We start from the raw sequence: 25380 nt of genomic DNA on the forward strand, positions 1-25380 counted from the left end.
TTTGATTAATACACCAATGAATAGAAATCAGATGTCAACAATCCGCCATTATTGTTGTCGTATCCCTTTCCGTGCATACCCGGTTCAGCGATTAAACAAGTATGAGGAGCAATATGGGGTACAATACAAATCCACTAAATCGACTGAAATATGTTAGCATTGGATTTATTGAAGAAAATATAGTATTGGACAAAAATGATTATACAGTCCTTGAGACGTTTATGTTTCGATACCCAAACGCACGACAAACAAACGCTTCTATCGTGCATTTAAACGAACGCCCCTATCGTGCGTTTAAACGCACGATAAAGGAACGCTTCTAGCGTGCGTTCAAACGAACGATAGACGAACGGTCTTATCATGCGTTTAAACACACCACAGACGAACGACGAAAAATAATAATATTGACATATAATGAAGACAGAAAAAATAAAATTATATATTAAATAAATTAATAATAGCAAAAATATAAAAATAACAGCTAAATCAAGGAAATAATCAAAGTAAAAAAACAAACGAACGCTTCTATCGTGCGATTAAACGAACGCTCGTATCGTGCGTTTAAACGGGCGCTTCTATCGTACGTTTATCGTGCGTTTAAACGAACACAAAACGATGTGTAATTGACGCACGATAAACGATGCACGAACGCTAAAATGGGGGAAATGAACGTCTCCAGGAGTGTATAGAATATATTTTTCAGTCTAAAAGAAAAAAATATTTATACGTTGGAATAGTGTTTTTTTTTTTTTTTTTTTACTTTTTAAGACATAATATTTCGAAATGATGTTTTAATTATTTGATTTAAATTGATCAAGTACTGAATCATTTAGAATTTAGAATCACTTGATTGATGTACTGAAGGGTGAATTCCATCATCAGATTATTGAAACTTGCAAACATCATTAAACATTTTAATAACTTTAATAAAATATGATCACAAAAAAACTGTCCAACAAAAATATCTAAAATTTTCAATACAGGACTTATTTGCCAAGCAATGAAAATTTAACATAATAATGCAATGAACACTTCATTTTTCATTGTCCTAAACAATGGGGGAAAAAGAATACTTCTCTTCTTCAGATTACCCGGACGTGACTACAAAACTGGAGATGTGTCCAGTGTTTACAATCAATATTGTCACACTGCGACAATTTAACAAACACAATTCCAGCTAATTTCAACACGGGACCTCTTATTATAACTCAACAAATATCACCGTCATCATCATCGGTCAGATTACTTTCATTCAATGAGTCCTCTAGACCCACTTTATCTTTGTTGAGGCCAGATGTTCTAAGACCTGCACTGACAGCCTCATCGGATAATTTCATCTTCTTTTTGATTTGTACCTTTTCTGTTGAATATTTTCTCTTAATTCACTGGTGCCTTTTGATGTATATACGTGTGTTATTCCTGATACATTTAATTATAGAAAAACAGGTTTTGGGATTCATGCTAATGATATGCAAAGCAGTCATCAGAATATACTTTATGTAAACGAAAAATTATTCTAACCAAGACCCTTAAGTAAAAGTAAAAACGCATTCCCATGTCTTTACAAGTCATATTTTTTAGACAGAGGTTGGCTTGTTATTGGTTATATATATATTTGTCCGAATAACAATTTTTTGAAGAAAATTTAAGGATTTGCCTGGAAGCGGATTGGGTCAAAATTTGGCTACACACACAATGACATTTTTCATGACTGGAATTTAAACATTAGAAAAATCTGGTTGAAAAATGAAAGTGTCCTTATAAGTCATGTGTAAAATGCATTATAATTTAATTGACATCCCTCAGATTGTACTAATTACAACTAGATAAACACTGAAATCCTGAATCTGCCCCTCGCGTTAATAATTTTCTGAAAATGGTTTAAGTAATGGAGTGTTAAAAAAACAAAGCATTAATCAGCGAAGTAGAACTCTTTCGCTTTTTTGATTAATTCTTGTTCGTTGTTTGTCAAGTAGTTCACGATCATCACAGCTGAAGATTGTACTTGGTGTTCCTCTCTCAATGTTACAGTTATTTTCAATGATTCCGATAACCATATATTAGATATATATTTTGAATGAAAATCATTGGTCATTTCCTGTCCACAGATCTTATATACTTTTTGCCCAAAATGTAACGACTTAATTTATTTTCCCCTTGGTGACACCAACAAAGAAGACTGAGGGAGAAAATATAATTTTAGGAAATACATCTTGACAAATTCTAGAGAATGATATTCAGCATAATATAACACATATTTATTGCAGTTGATGGTGGTATACATGCACTAGATCACCATACTCAGACTTTGTCTCGGGCAACATTTTTCCTTTGTGTAATTATTTAGTATCAATGTAATCATTCGCCGAGTCAACTCTACATTATTATAACATACATGTAGGTATTCATATCTACATAACTTCATTAAATGGTCAAGTCAAAAACACCAGTTTTAAACGTTTTTACATTACGCAATGTATCTTGAGCGTGAAGACTGTAACATGCTTAAATCCATGAATTTATAGACTGATCTCATTAAACGAAATATGAACTACATATCTATAGGTTACAGACCACCAATTCAACCAATGAGCATTTGGAACGTATGCAAAAAAGTCATACGCAGAAATTACCCCTGTTCCTCATAGTGCTGTGAAAAAAATTCTCATCTCATTAAAAAAATGTACCCCTATCTTGTGAAAACACTGGGATTTCCCATGCTATTTATAGACACTTCACTTCCAGTGACCAGTACTGCACTGCAAGTCTGCTAACCCCACATGCCATTCGGGGGATTGTGAGCTGACATATGTAGAATCATGCTGACATATAGTCCTCTGCAGGTTAAAGTTAAGGTAAAGTCCAGAGAAGCCATTGAATATTGTGAAATTAGCATAGAAGCCTATGGGAAGTGGAATTAGTGGTTTCTAACCTCTATATCTTAAGTACAGATAAGCGATAGTCTTTGGTTATTAAACATCAGTAACTGAAATGGAACTTCATATTCAATCCTTGTATATGTAGTTTCACACATTGCCTTTATAATGATTAAAATTTACAAAAAACCAAAATACATTATGTTTATTCTTTCATTTTGTTATACATGTATAATAAAATATAAGAAATATTAAAAAAAACTATAAGAAAAATAAATAAAGCTAAGAAATAATAGGCGATAATTAACATTTTTAAAGTTTTCTCCCCTTTCATAATCCTAGCGACACGTATTACTACGTAACCGAAGGAAAGGTACGTATGATATTATAACTCGATAACTCGACTTTCAGTCCAATGAATGAAAAGCCCTTTTTGTAGAGGCATTACATTAATTTTGATTATAATTTCGAAGAAATTGAAATGAGTTAAAGCTTAATTTGAGCATTATTTCTACTGTAATTGTAGTCATTCCACATGAAAAAACAGACAATGCCTATCGGTACGTCCGTTCGTTCGTCAATTTAGTGGAGTACACATTGATTCAATTTCATGGATAACAATTGGTATTATGAACTGAAATGTTACAGATCGTTTAAAAAAGTAACGTTTCATCTGTTTTATGTAGTTCATGGTAGGATTGTATGTAACACATGCAAAAACAACAACAGTTCACTTTCATACATGTGGAACATACGAACTTGATAACATCATGTAATCCCAATTGTACAAATCTTTTGACTCGTGTTTATTAAACTTAATCTTTTAAATAACAACAATAGTTTGTCACTGTTATTCTTCCAATTTAAACTCATATGTATGCTGTCGTTGAATATCAAGAAACATTTAATTATGTCCTTCATTCGGTTACGTCTTCAATGGGAGGCATATAATTTTCCACATTTGATCGGTTTTCTCCTACAAAAATATAACTAGATATATGATAATACAAACTTTTGTTCCAACACTCCTTACTCCTTTATTCACGACAGGGAAAGATCTGTGATGAAATCTACAGTACAATTTGCGTTAATCGGTTGGTGTGGTTTCTAAAATAATTTTTAAAAAGCCAAACAAGATCTCGCTTCTGGTATCCTAACCTTTTGTAATAATACACAACTTTAAAATATATCTACTTTGTACATAAAACTTCCACAGGATAAGCTTAATTCAATAACTTTTTTTCACAAAAGTTTCTATACAAAACAGGAGACTAGATCATATGCTTGTATAGCACAAGACAGGGAAATGCCTTTTTTTATGAAAAACCACATTTATTTTAACAAAAAGCACTTTGCATAAGTTGTTGTTAAAATGCTTGAATTTCTTATCAACAATATTAACGTTGAAGTTGGAGAACACATGCTCAAGCAGACAAACAAAATATGGGAAATTAATTACAACTCTAGACCAATCTGTTTCTACATTGTATAAAAGCAGTGTTTTTGAAAACTGATTTGTTCATCGTGTTCTAGTTTTTCTCTCCTCTGTCGTTAACCCGGAACTTGACTTTTTATGAGCAACTCGGCGGGCGTTTCTAGAAAAGCACAGGACGCTTACCCTACCGGTGCACTTGGTCCATGCTCCCAGTTTTTAGTGAAGTCCGAGTTGCTCATTTACTTTTGTTTCTTTGTATGTATTATTTTAGTTACTTTATGTTGTGTTTGTCTGTTTCCCATGTCTGGTTTTTGTCCCTGGCTTACATTTTTTTTTTTTTGTTTTCCGCAAGAATTTTGGTTCCCTTGATTATTCCATTGTAAAGGCTACTACAGAAGAAAAGAAAAACGAGTGTTCCAGTCTTTCAATTTCAGTTTCTATTTTGTTGGTGGTGAATTTGAAATTAACCCTAACAGTGCCACGGAATTTTCGCGGAAAGGCTTTTTTTTTTTGCCAAACTAATATCAATTTTGTCATTCGAATGCTGTTTTACCGATTAAGACTTTGTATTTTATAAATAATAGACGCGTGGCTGTAACTGAAGTTAAACAGCCCAAAATTATTGATTACTCAATCGATTTAATAACAGTAAAATATCGCATGTATCGCAGTTAAGGCATCCTTCTTGTTGATACGATCCATACTGTAGTATGTAGACAAAAACAAAACTAAACAAACAAACAAACACACGAATAGAAATATAGAACACTAATACAATTAAGGAGAAACGTATACGGCATAAAATTATCAAATAAAGTTTATCGGAGTGCAATATTAAACGGGAAAGTTTGTACACACCGAAACCATAAATCATACATGTACAAATGTGAAATTAATGTATTTGAAGATCAACTTTGGAAAAATATTGTTTCGTCATGCAAAATTATCATCATTCATGATAGTCCTGGTTAAACAATCCATTGATGATTTGAATTCAAATTTATATGAAATAGATCGAGTACGACGTAGATGTGACTTTTTGTGGGAAATTTTCTTTGTGATTTTTTATAGTAGTTAACTAGCAAAAACAAAGAAAGATGTTTGTTATGTTTGAAAATCTACTGCATTAGGCATGGTTTTCACGTGTTTCAGTACCATAAATTATATGGTATAATAATATACAACCCCTTTTTGGTGCAATCTGCAACAAACCACTGAACTGACCTTAATTTGACACGCTTTCATTTATCACTGTAATAATGAAAATGTTGGAATAAAAAAGAAATTGGAAGACTCTAATCGTTATCCGTATTCCCAGATAACTTAGTACATAATCAATGAATTCTTATCAAAAGTTCTCTTTAGTTCGACAAAATAAAATAAATGAAATTTTGTGTACTTACTAAGAAAGAGTAATCAAGGGAACCAAGGTTATAGCGGTAATCAAAAGAATGTAATACAGGGACAAAGACCTGACATGGAAAACAAACATACACAACAAAGAACATAAAGTAACTAAAATCATAAATACAAAGTAACAAAAGTAAATGAGCAACTCGGACTCCACTAAAAACTGGGAGCATGGAGTAAAATGAGTAAATAGAGTTAATAGCCGAGCAGAGCGAGGAAAGACAATTTGCGGATAGAATCTGTGTAAAATCAAGATTTTATGAAAAAAAAATCTTACCCCCTTTTATTAGTCGGCGTATGCCCGTCGACCCGCGACTGGAGGTGCATATGTTTAGACGAATGGCCATGATACCGTATTTTTTATTTGACTAGAAAACCGTAGCAGTCTAATTAAAATTGAATACTTCCGTCAATAACTTGGGCCCATAAAAATATCTAAATTAGGACCCCATGAGTAACGTCTCTTCGATCGTCTCCATATTATACAGGGGTGATTTCCAATGCACATCGAACGTCGTCAGAACACAAGAAACGGAATGTCATAGAACCTCACTGTATGACATTGTGAAAAACATACTAGAGTAGAACAAAACGTTTAGGTCAATTCTGAAAATTTGGCCTCACTTTGTTAAAATAAAGTTGTTCGGAGGCAGTCCACAAATAAATTTCAAGTGTTTTGTCATTAAAAAGTACATATTTTTCTAATCCTTGGTGTGTGAAGTTTCAAGTCATTTATAAGTAATTTAATGATTATTGTTATAAAATCCAATAGCCATCGTAACAAAAAAAATATTACTGAGTTTAAGAACAAATAAGGGTAGCCTTTCCAAAACTAACAGCCAAATACTATGTTTTATAAAATATCAGGCACTTAGACACTACCAAAGTAAAAACCAGTAGCCATGGTAACATACACAGGTAAATATTTTTCACGTGAAATTCATGTTAATAAAGCTTCACATGACATTCATGTGAAATTCACATGAAATTAACATGATTTTCATGTGAAATTCACTAACATGAATTTCATGTGAACATTTCGTGTGAATATCACCTGAAGGCTCCATTCACCTGAATTTGACGTGAAATCTGCCACTTAGTTTATTTGCTCAATTCAGGTGAAAATCATGTGAAATTCGTGTGAAAATCATGTGAAATAATTTTGCCTGTGTACTGAAAAAATATTACTGAGTTTTAGTACAATCGAGGGGTGCCTTTCCAAAACTAACAGCCAAATACTATGTTTTATAGAATATCAGACACTTAGACACTACCACAGGATGAAATCATGCATGGAGTAGGTGGAAAAAAGGTAAAAATAATAAGACCCTTTTCGATTCATTCTCTCAAAAGTTCGTGCAAAATACGTAAGTATTTTGAAAATCAGCCATCTGATGCTGAGGAGAGAACGTAATACGGCAGGGGACTGAAACGTTCCGGATACCTTTCTTCATTTAAATTACACTTGTTTACCATTACATGTATTACATCTGTCTATGTATAATTGCTTATCTACATTTAAACAATATATCCACCAAAATTTCAACATTTAATTTTAACTTTTACAAAATTTTTCTGGGGTAACTTGGTGTGCGAAACAGTGCGCCTTAATGTAACTCTATGGTGCACCCTATGTATAGTGCCTAACTACATTCAAACATTATATCCACCAATTTCCAACTTTTAATTTTAAGCTTTACAAAATTTGACCGTGTCAACTCGTCAAGAAATCGGCGTATGACAAAAAAAAAACGTCTCCCGTATCTTTTGTTTCATTTATATATATATGTGTGTGTGTATGTGTGTGTGTGTGTGTGTGTGTGTAATCGTCATTGCGTGTATAGTTTGTCTCTGTTTTCAATTTTTGTCATTTACTTTAACCATGATTTGATTTAATTGCACGTCTATTTCGATGTTACGTTCAATCACTTGATTTACCAGTCGATGTACATAGAATCACTTGTTTATTTTTTTGTAAAAATGATACTACTCTTGTGTTAATATTGTTTGTTTTTGCTTCTTTTTTCATTACATGTTTCAGTGCTATTGTGAGATTCTTTTTAAATCAAAACAATGAATACCTCGACCAATTTGATTCAATTCGTGAGTTTCTTCTTCCGTACACTGTGGTGCTTTGTTTGGTGGTCTTTTAAAACCTTTCAAAGGTACAGAATTAATTGATTACAAATTCAATTAGGATCATTATTTACAGTATGTATATTTCAGATACTTAAGTCTTAACGTTATTTTCCCCTGTATCAAGTATGATCCGATTGAGCAGTGAAATGAGTCGTCACATTCTAAAACATGTATAGCATTGATTGGTTTAGGCCGCCTTACTTTGTGCAGGTGTTGTCGTCCCGTCATAGATATCACAGTGATACGAGTTCGAGTCCCGCGGAAAGAAAAACCCGATTCCATTTGCAAATCTGACAATGTTGGAAATTTTTTCGAACTTTATATATACAAGGAACTCATTCTCAAATACAAATGTACTTGTAATGATTAATGCGTGCGGTATCTTACACCCTTTGTTTTACGGAAATACTCAAAGCACGGAAAGCTCGATACTCATCCAATAAGGTAAGTAAACCGATGAATATGCTTATTCGTTAGAGATAAAGTCGTAATATTGTTGTCAAATAATTAAGGATATCATTTTTATTGGTACTTACATTGATTCACTAATAGGATCTTTACATAAAAATTAAAACACTATCTTTTAAAGCAGTTTTTTTTTTGGCATGACATGGCTTTTGTCCTTATTGTATGATTTATGATGTATCCTGATTCTAAACTCTGCATTGGAAGAATTGGAATTGATTTCAAATACTATGGAAATGTAACTTATTGTAGGTTAAAATGATCTGGAGCTGGCATGTCAGGTAACTGCTAGTAATCCTTAGTTTGTCCACCTGCGTAATTTATATTCAGTTTCTTATTTCCATTATAACAAAGGACTCAGACCTTTTTGAATTGATTTTTAGGTGTATTAAATTGTGTAATATTATTTTCCACAGTGGCCAGATATTAATTGGGATTGTGATCACTCTAAAGTACCTAATCTCCGCCGCAATTTTTGTGCCTTTCCCAAGTCAGGCATTTCTGGTCTTTGTAAGTCTTGTTTTGTTCTCACTTTTACTTTATTTTTGTTATGTTACTTGAGTATATAGTGGTAAATCTTTCGTTGTACCGTGTATAATGATGTTTTGGAGCCACCTGTAGCCCCATGTGGTATATGAGTTACTCGTCTTTCATAGAAGACCAATGGATGGCCTTGGACTGACATTTTAGTACACGATGTATGGTAGTACGGAACAGGTCATCTCAGTATTATTATGTAGGATAGAGGATCAAATCAATAATACATGTCACAACAATTATCAATATTATACAAGTCTCAGAATGTAACGACTCTATCCGCTACACCGCTCCATCAGATCAAATTGATACATGGAAGATATATATATCAAGGGTATCCTTAAACCATGATTACATAAAATTAATTCATCTAAACAAATTGAAAATAAAAAACCTAATACTAAGTATAAATATTGCAAATTGCATTTTTCAATGTGATGAACGTTTGTTTCAAAGTATAGCTTCTTGTCAGCAGCAGTAGAATAAAAACAAATGTACATATCAAAGTAACTTACATTTTCTTTTACGGAAGTACAAACCCAAACCCAGTAAAACAATCACAGTGAGAATTCCTATAACTATATAAACCCAAATAGGTATTTTTGTCTCTGCTGGAATTCGGTCTGAAAAAAAATATGAAAGATTCAGTTTTAACTCCATGTAATTGAAATTAAGCTATTAAATGTAATGAATTTAAAAAGTGTTTTTAAGATGAACAAACATGGGAACGCAAGTCGTTCTTATAAGGGTCAAACTGTGCGAATACTTATCATGAAATTGAAATAGAGAAAACAATGAAATGGACTTTTAACTGCTTGTTTTATGGTACACCCATCATTGAAGACCACGTGGTGACATGTAGAAGTTAAATTGTTCATTGCTTGGCATATGCGGCAATCATGTGTCATCTCCTATTTTTATGACTATTTCGAGTAACATAATATGTATATTAACAAGTCAAAACTTCAAATCGTCATATATAGTATTTTGTGACTCATGGCATTTGTAAAAACCAGATCAGATTTAAAATCAGTTCAATCAATCAAATAAGCCATCAACAGAGCACATTCTGATACAGGCAACATGAAAATGTTTCAATTTTCGATAAAAATGTTTTATTATGGTGCTTCCGCACAATACATCCTCATAAATTTGTTTACCATGTGTAATAAATCATATCAAAGGAAAGCATATGTGTTTATAGATAATTTGACACTATACTTTAATAAAGCCTCTAAATGTTTCCATTAGCAGTCTTATTAATATTTCAGCAAAGTGTCTCCGAATTGTTATTCCCAAAACTCTGTTTTATTCGTCGTTAAGGTTCTGCTAAAGTCAAAACTAGAGCAACAATTGTCAATATAGTTTTATTCAAGATGTTAAGAATGAAATTATTCTGTTCCTGAAAACCTTTCTACCTGATGCAGTTTTCTACATATATGCATTATTCCTACATTCACAATTGCAGCCACATTTTGCTAACAACTGAAGTGTAAACATATAATTGTGAAATAAAATGTACAGATTTAACTGAACAGATTTTTGTTCGGAAATGCAAATCTGTTGTAGCATTTATATCTTGTGTAGTGCAAGCTAGCAATACTTTTTGACAAATTGCCTGATTTGAATGAAAATTTTAATGGTTTATGTTTATAAGTTTTGGTATTCAGCTGGATCATGGCATAAAATATCTCAATTCATCTAAATTTAAAGAAATAGCAATTTTGTCAAGATATTAACGCTAGCTTGCACTGCATAAAACATTTAGGAACAGGCCTATATGAATTCAAGACTTCAAATTGTGTTCTTGACAGTTACATATTTATCCTTGAAAATGTTGTTCACACTTTTGTTGTTTATGTTATTTAGAAGATATAAAACATGTTTTCCAAGGTTCGACTAATGGTTATGTGTGAAATGCGTTTAAAAAACTATTAAAACACTTGCGCCAGTATATTTGTAAAACTATTAACACAAATATATCATATCTATACTCTAGACAATTCGAAGCATTGCTAAAATACGGACTACATAACTCATCAAATACATCTAGTCATAATTTTGATTACATTGTACATGGACAGAAGTTGATTGAGAAGAAATGTTATAAGTGCATCATTTTCAAAATGTTTTCTTAATAACGTTTAAGATGTTTTATATTATCTGTCTACTTTCTTTTTCTAAAAACGCGTATTCGTTTGCACCAGTGCCTGCCCTCGTATATGGTATAAATTTTAGCTTACCTACTAAAAAAACTTATTATTATTATTATTTGATATACACCGATCATACTAATCCTTTCAAGAAAAATGCAAAACATATCAAGGTTATGTATGACTCTGTACCTTCAAAACGTTTTTGTTATTAATTTAATGCATTGAGATTCAAACTATCGATGTATCAATAACAAAACATGTTTACCTTTTGCTATCAAATTTTTACTACCTTTAAAGAATAAACCTTTGATTGAATATCCAGGCATATAAAACCAAAACGAAGATAGAAATTAGTGATAAATGATCAAATTTAGAAAAGGTTGTAAAATTTGTCATAATGGACAAAAGCATTGTGGCGTCATTATTTATAATAAAGAGTAATCAAGCTAGCCAAGGTTATAGCGGTAATCAAAAGAATGTAATCCAGGGACAAACACCAGGCATGGAAAACAGACATACACAACAAAGAACATAAAGTAACTAAAATCATACATACAAAGTAACAAAAGTAAATGAGCAACTCGGACTCCACTAAAAACTGGGAGCATGGACCAGGTGCACCGGTAGGGTAAGCGTCCTCCGCTTTTCTAGAAACATCCGCCGCATTGCTCATAAAAAGTCAAGTCCGGGGTAGACAAACGAGGAAAGGAAAACTATGACCCGTTGAATAAATCAGTTTTCATGGTGCAGATGGATACACCATAACGATCCACGAGTTCATGATGACGACCATAAAACTTCTGTATTGATAACTTCAATCTTGTAGCAACATAACCCTGTTCCAGAAGCCTATTTGTTAGAGTTCTAGCGCGATACAAAAAGTCTGTGTAGTTTCGGCAAGCTCTGGCATAACGTATGAGTTGTGATATGAACACTCCATACGCAGGAGCCGAAGGGATGTTGCCACAGATAAAAGGAAAGTTGACAATTCTGAATGAAAAAGTCATCACGTTTGTCGTAAAATTTGGTCAATAGTTTTGTATTTAGTCCTTTTTTTGTAAAAATGAACAGTTGGTTTATAATCTCTATACATTAAATTTTCCAAACATTTGAATAAAGCATACAATTCTGAGGTAAGGTTGTTTTCATCTTATAAACAATACCGAAACAAACATCAATGTCCAACTGATAATTATAGATCCCATGATTCTTACCACCCTGTGTTGTTTTGTCAGCTTGAACATTTATAGAAGAAGAACAGCTTTCAAAATCGCCGTATTTACAAGTCCAGATGCCTTCAAATCCACTACCTAACTTTCCTCGGGCAGTTACGAGAACTTCAGGAGTCGGACAATTACAAACTCGTATATCACAATCTGTATCCTCTACATTTACGCACTTGGTGCACTTTAAGCCTTTGTTCATGGTATTTTTTTTACACATTCCAACCTCGGTTTCGTTCGGCAAAAGTATATGAATTGGCAGGTTAATATCGGTTGTTTTACATGTCACTTCTAACTGCAGTGGGTGCCATTTATAAGAAATGTTTAATTTGCCTTTACAATCATCGCTCATTTTAAAATCTGCAAAAAAAATTAAATTCATAATGACGATTTTTAAAATACGAAAATGAGAAAGACGTCATATCCGCTGTCTTAAAAAAAAACAGGTATACATATTTCTTGTTGTTTTCTTCAAAGTTTGGTTAATTGAGTGCCAATATCATACAAGTATACATTATCGATAATTGATTGCGAAATTATTAAGATTGTGCACATAACGTTAAAACTTAGGTTTGCTTTAATTGAATATAGCTACCTCCTTGATAAAATTCTTTGATAAATAAAGGTTGAACTTACCTGTGGAAAGTGCAATAAACTGGAGTGTGTATACACATGCAAAGAACTCTTTCATTTTTATCCTGAAATATATAATATAAAGAATTTCAAGAATTTCTAGATGCATAAGTGGCACTTTTTTTATTACTGTTAGATATATATAATGTTTAGAAAGCGGCAGATTAAGGTCTGGGTCTTGATGAGTTGGAAACATTTCCCCACTACCGTTTGAAACGTTTGTTAATTGGTGTCGATATTTTGCAAAAAATGAAAACATCATTGCTAGGAATACATCTTTTGTCAATTTTTGGCTTTGATCCCCTCCATGATATAATTTGCTGGTTCAACAACTGCTTGATTGCTCTTCCGTCCTTAATTTATCTTAGAACGATGTCAGTTGCTGTTATTTAATTCGATCTTGCATAGTTCACTTCGTCAATTCATTTTAATCAAATGTGTTCATTCTTATTAACCAATGTAGTTAATGTGTACATAAAAAGGATAGTAATGTCAAACAGTTTTTTATCTCAAATTCTGTCAAAACAATTTATAAACAACAGATTTTACGACATTTTTATATTGATGCAAAATGCGCCGAAAAACGTAAATATTTAAATTATACAATCATATAAAATTAACATTACGTCTGACTGCAGATGATAGCGTTTGTCGAAACCTGTGGCCAACATATCCGGGTTGAACAAAACACCAGAACACAATGACGTCTAATGAATATTACATATGATATGTTAACTTGAAATTAGATAAGGTACAAAATGACATTTGTTAGATGTTTGATGTCATAGTAAATGCATTTATGAAATATTTTTAATAGTGCAACTACTCTATGAAATAAATTAAATAGCAAAATACAGTAAATTGTTAACTACGTCTTGCTCTGAATAAATTTCTTGATGCGGGATGAAAGCGTTCCATGAGAATGAATACACCTACATGGTTATCAATTATTGAAAGCTATTCCACTTAGGACGGAAGTAAAACATCACTGAAAAGACTGTCCTTCGTGAAGAGGGGGCTGCCGCCGTAAAAAAAAATAACCTAAGCTATTACATTTAATAGAATCATGTTTTTTTCATATATTCGTTTTTGTGAGGAGTGAAAAACAGAAGTCTTGTTGGAAGAAAATTTGCTTGTTTGTTCACATAAAAACAAAATAAGCAAAACACACACCCAAACACATTTGCAAATTTGCAAAAGTATATTTACACTCATGATTTAAAGTGTTCACGTGTGTACATTTGCACCAGTTTGTAAATTTACTTAAATATGAAAACATATTTAGTCATTCAAACGGGGCATATAATATATTGGGCAAGATAAACGTCCAATATATCAATTTAATTATCAACTAAAAAGTGCAAGTATTTTATGTTTTGATTCTCAATTGTAAATTCATCCACATGCTTTGTATTTTAGACCCTACATATAACTAAATTGTTACAAGTATTATATGGAAAAGATATAAGCAACATTTGCTTCGTGCAATAAGGCCTCATTGGAAAGAGCCCAAAAAATCATTTTTCACGTAACGTTGTCGAACACCCAAAAGAAATTTATGGTATGTTTTACGTATTTCTAAACATCAGAGCAACAAAAGTATCAAAAATGCCCCATGACCTATATCAAATTTGTTTATGATAGATTTTTGTCTTTCTTGAAATTTCTATGTACGAATTAACATTTAAGTAGCAGTCTTTATATGATTGATTGATTGATTGTTGTTGTTTATTGCCGTTTCGGCGACTAGGGCCATATCACGGCAAGAACATTTAATGCAAGGAAAATATTAAAATTAAGATCAAAGTCTCTTCATAAAATAATGAAATTAAAACAAGCAGCTATTTACATATAAAAAGGTACATAAAAGGTGATAAAATAATAAAAGACATAAAATACATATAGAAACATAAATTCGATAAAACATCTAAAATATTGAAAAATCAAGGAAGGTATCCAATTTAGATTTTATTAAATAAACCGATGTCCCGCAAGAAATCGACGATGTTTTCAGATGAAACGGTCTTGAACAAATCAAACATATTGGCGCAGTCAAAATAATTTTGCTTGGTGTTGGCAAAATCCACACAATCTAGAAGAACATGTTTGATAGAGAAAGGGCAATCACATGGGATACACTCAGGTGGAGGATCACCAACAAGCAAATGGCCATGTGTAAATCTAGAATGTCCAATGTGGCATCTAGTCATGACCACTTGCTCTTTGCGATTGCCCGATCCGGATTGATGAACGCCTAGATCGGGTTTTATGGAATTTAGTTTGTTGTGTTCAAGACCGTCCCAACGGTCCTGCCACATCTTTAAAATATATTTCCTTATTAAAGGTTTAAAATCGGTGTATGGCAAACTAACGTCCTTTATTATTTCATTTAATGCCTTTTTGGCAACCCTGTCTACAACTGAATTCCCCTGAATACCAACATGACTGGGTACCTAGAGAAAAACAATATCTTTATCAAATTCCCGAAGTCGATGAATAAAATACAAAATTTGTAAAATAAGAGTGTTTTTTCAGTTTGTGATTCTTAATTGCCAAAAGACAGCTCAAAGAGTCAGAACAAATAATAAATTGTGACAGATTAGATTGAGTAATCAATTTAAGTGCTAACAATATGCTCGAGCTTCAGCTGTGAATATGGAAGCGCTCGATGGCAACCGTTCAGTTACAGTTCTGTCACCATGGACAGCAGCACATGCAACGCTATCGCCATCTTTTGAGCCATCTGTATACACCGTCGAAAAATCCGGATAATTTGCATTAATTTCAGAAAATTTTTGTTGTAAAAATAAAGGATTGGTATCGGACTTTTTATATTCACGCAGATCAAAAATGAAAGAAGGATGTGGAAGCTCCCATGGAGGGCATTTCGAAGTAACAACAGGTGTCACTGCATTGGTCTCCAGATGAATTGCTTCCAAATGAGGTTTTATTCGAATTCCAAAAGGAGGGGTTTTGCTTTCATGTTTTCGATAAATGTCGACATAGATAGGATTAATGACACAGTCGTAGGCAGGGCTATCTGGGTAGGCCATAAGTTTACTTACATATTGAAGACCTAATTTCAAACGTCTGTCTCCAAGGGATGGTTCATTTGCCTCGGCACAAAGGCTCTCAATAGGAGAGGTTCTGAAGGCACCAAGGCAAAGTCGCAACCCCTGGTGGTGAACAGCGTCTAAAATTTTAAGGCAAGATTTTTTGGCGGAACCATAAACAATAGATCCATAATCAAGTTTAGACCTAACCAAAGATCTATATAAATTTAATAAAATTGAGGTATCAGCACCCCAATCGGTACTGGACACCATTTTTAAAATATCTAGTGCCTTAAGACACCTAGATTTAAGTAATTTGATTTGGGGAAGAAAAGAAAGTTTACTATCAAAAAGTAATCCAAGGAATTTTGTTTCTTCTACTATTTTGATTTTATTACCATAAAGAAAGGGATCTGGGTCCGGATGCAGCTTTCGCTTTCGACAAAAGTGCATACCAACAGTTTTAGATGTAGAAAACTTAAACCCATTCTCCAAAGCCCATTTCTCAATTCTTTTGAGGCAAAGTTGTAACTGCCTTTCAATATTACTCATATTTTGTCCCTTGTAGCAGATCAAAAAGTCGTCTACATACAAGGAACCGTCAATATTGTCCTTCAAAACTTGGGCTAAACTATTAATTTTAATACTGAAGAGAGTGACAGAAAGAATACTTCCCTGAGGAACACCCATTTCTTGTTCCTTCTCCTCAGAAAAAGTCGAATTTACCCTCACATTAAAATGACGATCTGACAAAAAATTAGACAAGAACAGAGAAAGTCTTCCTTTCAACCCCATATCAAATATATCTTTTAAAATACCATATTTCCACGTCGTGTCATAGGCTTTTTCTAAATCGAAAAAGACCGACACAACATGTTCATTTTTAGCAAATGCATTTCTGATGAGCGTTTCAAACCGGACTAAATGGTCAAGAGTACTTCTGCCTTGCCTAAAACCACACTGAATATTAGTGAGTAAGTTGTGCTTCTCAAGGAACCACACAAGGCGATCATTGACCATTCGTTCCATTGTCTTGCAGACGCAGCTTGTCAATGCGATCGGGCGATAATTTGAAGGATCCGTATGATCCTTTCCTGGTTTTGCAATAGAGACAACTGAAGCCGTTTTCCAGATGGACGGAACGTTACCAGAAGTCCATATCGCGTTCATTAACGCAAGAAGTGTATGTAGAGATGGATCAAGAAGATGTTTCAAAAGTTGATAGTGAATATTATCTAGCCCACTAGCTGTATCGTGGGCTTTAGCCAGTGACGATTTTAATTCCTCTATAGAAAATTGAGAGTAGTAGGATTCAGCATTATTTGACTTGAAGTTTAATTTTGTCTTTTCTGCAGATGATTTAATTTTTTGAAAATCCGGTTTGTAGTTAGTTGAGGATGAATGTTTAGCGAATGTTTCAGCTAGCTTATTGACGATATCTTTTTCGGTGGTTAGAGTGGTATTACCAACTTTAAGGTGTTTCACTGAAGAATTCGAATTTTTTCCTTTTACTTTTCTAATAAAATTCCATACTTTATTGAGGGGAGTGTGAGATTTAATACTAGAAACAAAATTTTTCCAAGAGGTTCGTCTGGCTTGTTTACATGTACGTCGAGCTTTCGCTCGAAATATTCGGAAGTTTGACAGATTTGCTGGTGTAGGATTTTTGTCAAACCGGCGATGGGCCTTGTTGCGTTCTTCGATCGCTTTGTCGCACTCATCAGTAAACCATGGTTTACTAGGCCTTTTTGGATTTGTCGAGGTTTTAGGTATTGTTTTATTAGCAATTGATGTCAGTCTTTTATTAAATAATAAAATGGGATCTTCAACATCTTTCATCGTTTCTAATCGTACTTCTTCAAGACAGTGGGCTTCAAATGAAGCCCAATCTGCTTTCTCAAGTTTAAAACGAGGTTGACGTTCCTCCGTTTTGGAGGATAAGTGCTCCAAAATAATTGGAAAATGATCACTCCCGCACAAGTCATCATGAACTCGCCATGTAAACTCTGTAAGTATGAGAGGATCACAAATGCTTAAATCAATAGAAGAATACGATCCATTGCCTGAATGAAGGAACGTTGAAGATCCGTCATTAAATATGCACAAATCTTCTTGCTGAAGGAGCTCCTCAACTTTTTTACCTTTATCATTCGTATGATTACTTCCCAATAAAGGATTATGAGCATTAAAGTCACCCAAAATAATAAATGGTTTGGGCAACTGTTTAACCAAATCAACTAATTTATTTCTGCACAAAATTGAATTTGGGGGAATGTAAATGGAACAAACGGTTATGGTTTTATCAAGGGATAACCGAACGGCCACTGCTTGTAGATCGGTAGTTAAAGGAACTGAACTATGTATTACTCTGTCCCTAATAAAAATGGCAGATCCACCAGCAGCTCGTTCATTTGCCTCAGCAAATGTACTAAACATTGTATATCCTTTTACGGAAATTTGATACGTTTCTTTTAAATGAGTCTCCTGGAGACATAATGCAACTGGTAAAATAGACTGAACAAGAAGAGTTAATTCCAAAATATTAGCCTTTAAACCTCGACAATTCCATTGAAGTAATTTGGCCATTTTTATGGGTGACGAATGGGGGATATTTTCTCTGACTTGGATCCGCGACCACGACTCGATGACCTTCTAATACGAGTGCCACCATTAAGGTCAATTCGAATTGACTGAGCGCGCTGCTCTTTGTATCTTTTTCATGGCAACAGGATCTGTTTGGTCAATCTGATCAAGGTCGGGACCCAGCCAGTTTTCACCTGGACAAAGTCCATGATCTGTTGTTTCCATGTCAGATTCGGAATCCGCGTCCGACACCACAGGCGACACAATCTGTCGCCTAAACGTGGATTTCTCCAAGTCCTCCACACGGAAATTCCCCAACTTTTTGGGGGGTTGGACATTCTTCTGTTGAGATTTGGAAGACGATGACTGTTGTGATGATGGGGATGATTTTGAAGATGATCCGGAATTTTGGGATGACTGAGTCTGGGAACATTGGTGAGATTTCTTAGCTCTGGCCTTTTTAATTTCCTCTAAACATTTTTTGGATGGTTTCATTATTTTGGTGGATACCTCAGTGGGCAGTTTGGCAAGACCATTGATATCCTCTTTCCAACTCATGATCGTCTGCACCTCAACAGTCGAGGACAGACAAGCACGCTTTGCAACACAATAAGATGTTTTGCCAGATACAAGAAAATTGTTGGAAAGGGACCACTTCTGGCGAGCTTCACTATATGAAATTTTGTTTTCAGTTTTTATCTTTAAAATATCTTTTTCTTTTTTATAAAGAGGGCAATCTTTAGATGATGACATGTGAGCTTCCTCACAGTTTCTGCATTTCAGATCTTTTCTGCAGTCGATTCCCTCGTGTCCTTCTTCAGAGCATCGGAAACAAAAAAGTTTTCCTCTACACTGGCCCTTTCCATGCCCAAACTTCTGGCATTTAAAACACCGAAGTGGGTTAGGAATATACAGACTGACAGCTGTCCTGTAAGGACCAATGTAGACATGAGATGGCACTGAAGTGGAACTAAATGTTAACAGGATTGTTCTCATTGGTGTGGTTGCATCTGCACGTCGAGAAGTAAATCTTTTCACTGACTTAACGCCTTGTGATTTCAGTTCCTCACAGATCTCTTCATCAGTTAAGGCGTCGAGGTCTCGACCTCGGTATTTAAGGACACCCTGTGACTGATTTAGTGACTTGTGTGCAGATGAAACCACATCAAGGTCACCAATCCTGGTTAATTTTAACAAATTTGATGATTGGCCAGGTCTGAGGCATTCAATTAACATTCCTGATCTTATTTTCTTTGTATCTTTAACATCACCAGCTACACCCTTGATAGTTTTCTGTATTAAAAGAGGAGAAAGGTCATTAACATTTTTGTCTTTATCTTTTGCAGAAATTACAATAAATCTTGGCCAGTTTTTATCACTTTCATCAGAAGAATTGCAGACATCACTTTTTCGTTTTTTTTTAATAAGAAACATTGGACTCCCCGTTGTTTTTTGTCGCCATGTTAAGTTTTAGTAAGTTTCATCGTCTCTGTTCCCCACCCGCCACCGAGTGCCAACACGGGCGATGCTAGGACTCTACGGATTTCCAGCAGATAGCATCAGGGATTCCAGAGACGACATACTCGAACAGAGCGTATCTATCAATGGCGCATAGACAGCGTACTACTCGATTGACCCATGAGCCACCGCCTTCTTCATTTGCCATTTGTAAGCTTTTGAAAATCTTAGAAACATTGGATTTAACAAAATGCCATCAGTAAAGCAGGTGGACAAATGCAGGGCATGGCGTGACCAGCCGATTGATCGAACCGGGTCCATCCGATCTCCCGTTTAGATGACCTAAGAGCCGAGTGGCATATACAGCCGTATCCTCGATCATCCAGCCATCGATGACACGGGGGTTACGTCACGACTGGAGTCTAGATACGACCTTCATCCACTAGGACCTCCTCGCCCACCAATAACTCACGGGTTGCAACTCACGGCAAACAAGTAGGTGAACCCACTTTTTATTTTAAACACCGGGCCCACGGTCGATGTTCGGATCGCTTTAGTCTGGCCTCTAACCTTTGACCTTTTCAGCATGGGTAACCCTACCAGGAGAAAAAAACTCCTGCTGGCATAGCTCTTAGGATCACTGAGGCACGCAAGCCCCCCTACCACGACAAGGATAGCGATCCACAGGGGGGACCATTTCGTTGGAAGTGCCTGTACCAAGTTAGGACCATTGCGGTGTTTGCTGCTCTGGTGGTGTAATATTTATTTTGCCAGATGTATTTGTTACTTGAGTTGATTATTAATCGGATAAGTGCTCGGTAATTTTGTTGTTACTCTTATAAATTCTAAAAATAAATACATTATCGTCTGAACCTTCTTAGCAGCATCAATTTAATCAGTACAAGAAAGGTATATGTTGAGACTTATTTTTATTTCACTTGAGAAATTATTAATGGAAAGTTACCATTTCATTATAATTGTTCAAATGTTGAAGTATGGTTTGTGTTTAACAAAGCATTTTTTTTTTAGATTCGGACTTTCTTACTTTTTCTGTTTCTGTTTCTTGGCAAATGACTATCATTTTTCATCACAAGTACAGGGTAAATATCAATCTATGACACAATAAAAATTGTTTTTGACGAAAAACAGTATTTTCATGAAAAATAATGCTTCAGAAAAGGGGTCTATTTTATGAACTCAAAAAAAAAGAGTGTAAGTAGAAAAAGTCTTAGTTTGACCTATCCTGGTGTACCAAAGTTCGTGCCTTTTTCTTCTAAAATGAACCTAAAAATTATTTTTGACATTTCCTGAATTGAAAGATGTGGTCAAGAGTTAGATTAAAACTCCTTGTCTATTTTTTTTTTAAATCATGAAAATTTAAGGTATACTATAGAAGCCTATGGGGAAAATAATACAAGACCTAAATGGAAGTTATCGCTATATGGAGAATTCCTAGATTGTTGATGTCTGTTGTGTTGTTCCCCTGTGCCATATGGATCCCATCCATATTAAGGAATTTGAGAAACTTTTATATAATTATTTGATTGAGCGCACCGTATATGTGAGTTTTCGTAATTTTCTGATGTCAAAATAACTTTTCATCCTGTAACATGTATTTTATGTATAATCGTAATAAACTGTAGATTAGTGACAATTCTCTTTATTTTGAACCCGCCTGGAATTGTGAGTAACTTGGCCTCTGTGGTTAAAACATACCAGCCAAGCGCTTTGCACATACTCGGCCGCCATGGCATACGTATTGGTAGCTACTTTAAGGTAACCTCCCGGCTTTTCTATACATCCCGAAATGGGAAGATAACTATAGAAAAAAATTACTTCCTTCGCCGATTGTGGCTCAAATTGTTTATGCCAATTTTAATCGTAAAATTCAGGCCTCTGTGATTTGATTTAGATTGAATTGTTCGGGTTGATTATAATTAATAGTTGAAGAAGAAAGGTATAACAAGTATCAAACGTTTCACAATGAATGAAAGAAGGGAAATTCTCAAGTTTTGTTTCATTGCTTTGCAAAAATAATAGTTATTTTGCGGTGGCACTCGATTGCACTTTTGACGTGCTGTGAGATTGTTTTCAAACTTAATGGTTATGTATAGAGTATATGTGCTGTGATGCGATAACGTGCGCAACCTAGTTGTGGTCACTGTGAGGTAATGAGTTAAGTCCCTTTGTTATAGTCTATTTATTGAGAAAATAGAATTGATAAAAATAAAAACAAAACAACGTTAAAACACGCGTCTTTGTACAGTAACGTTAAAAATAAATATCAAAATTAATTATAAATATTATTATAAGTACCTTGTAATTGTATCTGTTGGCTATTTATACATATACATGTATGTTGGGATGGAGGTTATGTGTCTGTGTACATGTGCCCGTCCATGTGCCCCTATTTCTCTAGATAATTGCTATGAATTATTTTTGCAATTTATGGTTACACAGTTATGAAGTTGAGTCTGCAGTGTGTACCAATATAAGATAAGCTACAATTACAATATTAGATGAGATACTTTAAACAATCATAAATCCGCATGGGTTGAAATTTTATTTGAAAAGCATGATTACAATAAAGTGCAATACAATATCTATGCATGTTCATAGCACAAAACATTTTATATATTTTGAGGTAAGACAACTGGAAAATGACTGCAAGTCAAAAACATTGCACATCTTGCTTATGTTTTTTAAATTACCTCCCTTTGATTTTTCTATGTTAATAAAAGCCACCATTGGGTATGATTACTAATAAGTTGTTTTAACGAAATGGGCACATAAAAGTATTTATTACTAAAGTTACTATTCAAATAATGTATCTTGTACATATAATAAATATTTTGTGACTTTGATAATTATCATAAGCCTCACACAATGAAACATTTTCACAGGATGATTAATAAATTATGATTTCTTTTTTAAATCTTGGCAAAATTCCTCTTGAAGATAAATCTACAATGCCATTAGGGTTTGTTACTATGACTTGAATTATAATTTTAGGATATTTGATGTTGGACTAATTGATATTCATTTTATTTGTTCACTTCAAAAAGTTTAAAAAGCTGCATTACATAGCGAAATCTTATATTTATTGCTTTTTTAATTACTGCTATCGTGTAGAAATGGAGTTCTTGCATTTATATTGGTGTTTTTACACAGAACATTTTTGCTGTTACAATCTTTGAAACATTCACGTTCCCCATTTAAGCGCTCGTGCACCCATGCATTTGAATGGTAGAATGGAGCGTATTCTCTTGAAACCACAGACATGTGACAAGTCCTTCAATTTTTCTTCAATAGTAGAGTGAACAGATTTTTGTCATAATACATGTAAATCATCTTCACAATATGGCATTATATATGTAATTATATTTTCCAACTATTTTTATGTAAAAAAAATAACGATATTCCATTGTGTAGTCAATGTCTATCATAATAATTATTTTTCTTTGTTCTGTTTTATATTTACATGTATTTCGTTTTTGTTTTTAAATTACTGTCCAGAAAGAAATGGCATTCATGTATTGACAACAGTCAGGTGTGGTCAAAAGATATTTAATACCATATTAGCCATAGTACATGCGAGATACACGCACTAGGTAAAAAATGAGGGAATACAAAAAATGATTTCTAATAAACAATTTATCTATGCATGCATTAAGGTGCACTGTATGTAAATTATATTATTGATGAAAAAGACTGAAGTGTGAGAGTACATAAAATAAATTAGAGTTACCTCTCTTTGTCAGTATTTGAAAAGTCAAGTTTAAAAAAAAAAACTATTTTTGCTACTATAATTAGAAATGCAAATATCTCTTTATTTGTAGCAACGAATAAAACACTTGTGTTATATTTAAAGGTGAAGGACTTCTAAAAAGGATTTTACATTTGAAGAATGATTTTAACTGAATTATTTTTTTCTGAAACAGCTAGTATTGGGTAAACTATGTTATATATTTTGACTTTTTCACGGGTAATTATACTTTAAATTCCTAAAAGATATTCTTGTTTTGTTATTAGCTGATAACGCATGACAATTGTCAATAGTATTTGAGATCAGGTAAATAAAGTTAGTTTAAACTTCCTTGTTCCACTTTATTTACGATCTGCTTTTTTAGATTTCTTTCTCTTTTCTTATTAAAATTGTATTTTAACAAACAACTTACCGATATATGCATGGTAAGCAATGTGGCAGGATCACAATCATCAGCTTCCGAAACTTGTCATGAATTTCACATCCATTTACTGAAGGACCGAGTTTTTATCTTGTTGTGAACATTCGGGACATTTCTTAGGACATGCGCATAAAATATTATGATAGTTGATTTTCTGAAAATCGGTGTGGTGTTATAAGTAAGTTAATGGATTTCATTTATGGAGTTTTATTATCATACTGTGCAATTGAAAGTTATCATTTCCAATACATATTGTATTATCAGTATTGCAAGATATACAATAACCGATTAAACTAGTGATTTCTCATTTATCTCAAAATTGCGTCATTAATGCAGGTCACAAACTATAAAATGCGTTTTAGTTGATGATGTATGTTATAGACCGATTTTCCTTTATTGTAGAAGATTAAAACGGAACAAAATTCACTTTTCATTGTTCTCAGTGTATCATCCTTCTTCATGTGATTCTGGATGTACCGATAAGCAGTTAGAAAACCTATTGTATTGTTTCAGTAGTGTATTTCTTTTGAAGCCATTATGTAGTCATTTGTGAATGACCATTTTCACTTTTTGGATAGATATTGAATAAAGGAAATACATTTTTATACTCGACGTCAGATATTGCTCAATATTGTTTTGAAATAACAAAATAACTTTTTTCGTAACATTTGCCATTTGGAGCAAGAGTTGTCTTTCTTTCATATTGTGTTAATTGACCTTTGTCTAACAGATGTCGTACTCACGGGACTTCCTGTACTTAAACAAGAAAATAAAAATCATTACTTAATATCCTATAAGAATTGCGAAGATACCGAAGTGCATGATGAAATCATTGGCCTTAAGACAAACCACATAGCAACCGATGCGGAAGAAAATGGCTGCGACTTTGACAATGTAAATATTGCTATTCAAATTTACGAACTCGACTGGTTAGGATGATTGACTTCATAGGGAGATATCATTTCGTAATTTCATCATTTATGTCATGTAAAATTAACATTTAAAACACAGGTAGGTGACAATAAACATGTTAATATTAGCCTTTGAAAATTAATGTTTGATGGTTATAGCAGAGCTGACATCGTATAAATTGGGGATATATTTGTCTGACCTCATCAATTACACACTTCATAAAAAACAGTAACATTGGAGTATTGGAGTATTTGGTGTTCCAGAGATGAATATATTTAGTTCGAATTTAAAGAATTGTTGGTAAGCAAATACG

General features: G+C 33.7%; 2 protein-coding genes across 9 annotated transcripts in view; one reads left to right on the forward strand and one right to left on the reverse strand.

The window, feature by feature from the left end:
• Positions 1-3066: 3066 nt before the first annotated feature.
• On the reverse strand, positions 3067-24276 carry LOC148610191 (uncharacterized). 3 transcript variants are annotated; one of them, XM_088542394.1, is made up of 8 exons: positions 24147-24275; positions 22285-22469; positions 15940-16067; positions 12878-12939; positions 12233-12601; positions 9378-9485; positions 7803-7877; positions 3067-3852 (listed from the first exon to the last, which is right to left on the reverse strand). In XM_088542394.1, coding segments are annotated over exons 3-8 (675 nt in total). In that variant the 5' UTR covers positions 15942-16067; positions 22285-22469; positions 24147-24275; the 3' UTR covers positions 3067-3793. The 3 variants fall into 3 exon arrangements, with proteins under 3 accessions (XP_088398520.1, XP_088398521.1, XP_088398519.1); XM_088542395.1 differs by lacking the exon at positions 15940-16067; XM_088542393.1 differs by lacking the exons at positions 15940-16067; positions 22285-22469 and having other exon boundaries at positions 24147-24276.
• The window catches only part of LOC148610192 (uncharacterized), a 42119-nt gene continuing 40558 nt past the window's right edge, over positions 23820-25380 (forward strand). Inside the window, exon 1 of one of the 6 annotated variants that reach the window (XM_088542390.1) lies at positions 23820-23919. The gene's annotated coding sequence lies outside the window, so the exon portion shown is untranslated. Of the gene's footprint in view, positions 23920-24256; positions 25167-25380 lie in introns of those variants that run through there. The other 5 variants (XM_088542389.1, XM_088542386.1, XM_088542391.1 and 2 more) reach the window with 5 other exon arrangements.

The sequence above is a fragment of the Perna viridis genome, chromosome 8 (genome assembly GCF_037379345.1).
Source record: "Perna viridis isolate PV_CMFRI_1.1 ecotype Kerala chromosome 8, ASM3737934v1, whole genome shotgun sequence".
Lineage (NCBI taxonomy): Eukaryota > Metazoa > Mollusca > Bivalvia > Mytilida > Mytilidae > Perna > Perna viridis.

Coding starts and splice junctions, on each gene's coding strand:
- LOC148610191 (XM_088542393.1), bottom strand. CDS start 24,187: ATGATTGTGATCCTGCCACATTGCTTACCATGCATATATCG. Junction 12,602..12,877: donor GTTTATTGCACTTTCCACAG/GTAAGTTCAACC, acceptor TTTTTTTTGCAG/ATTTTAAAATGAGCGATGAT. Junction 9,486..12,232: donor TGACAAAACAACACAGGGTG/GTAAGAATCATG, acceptor ATTTTTTTTCAG/ACCGAATTCCAGCAGAGACA.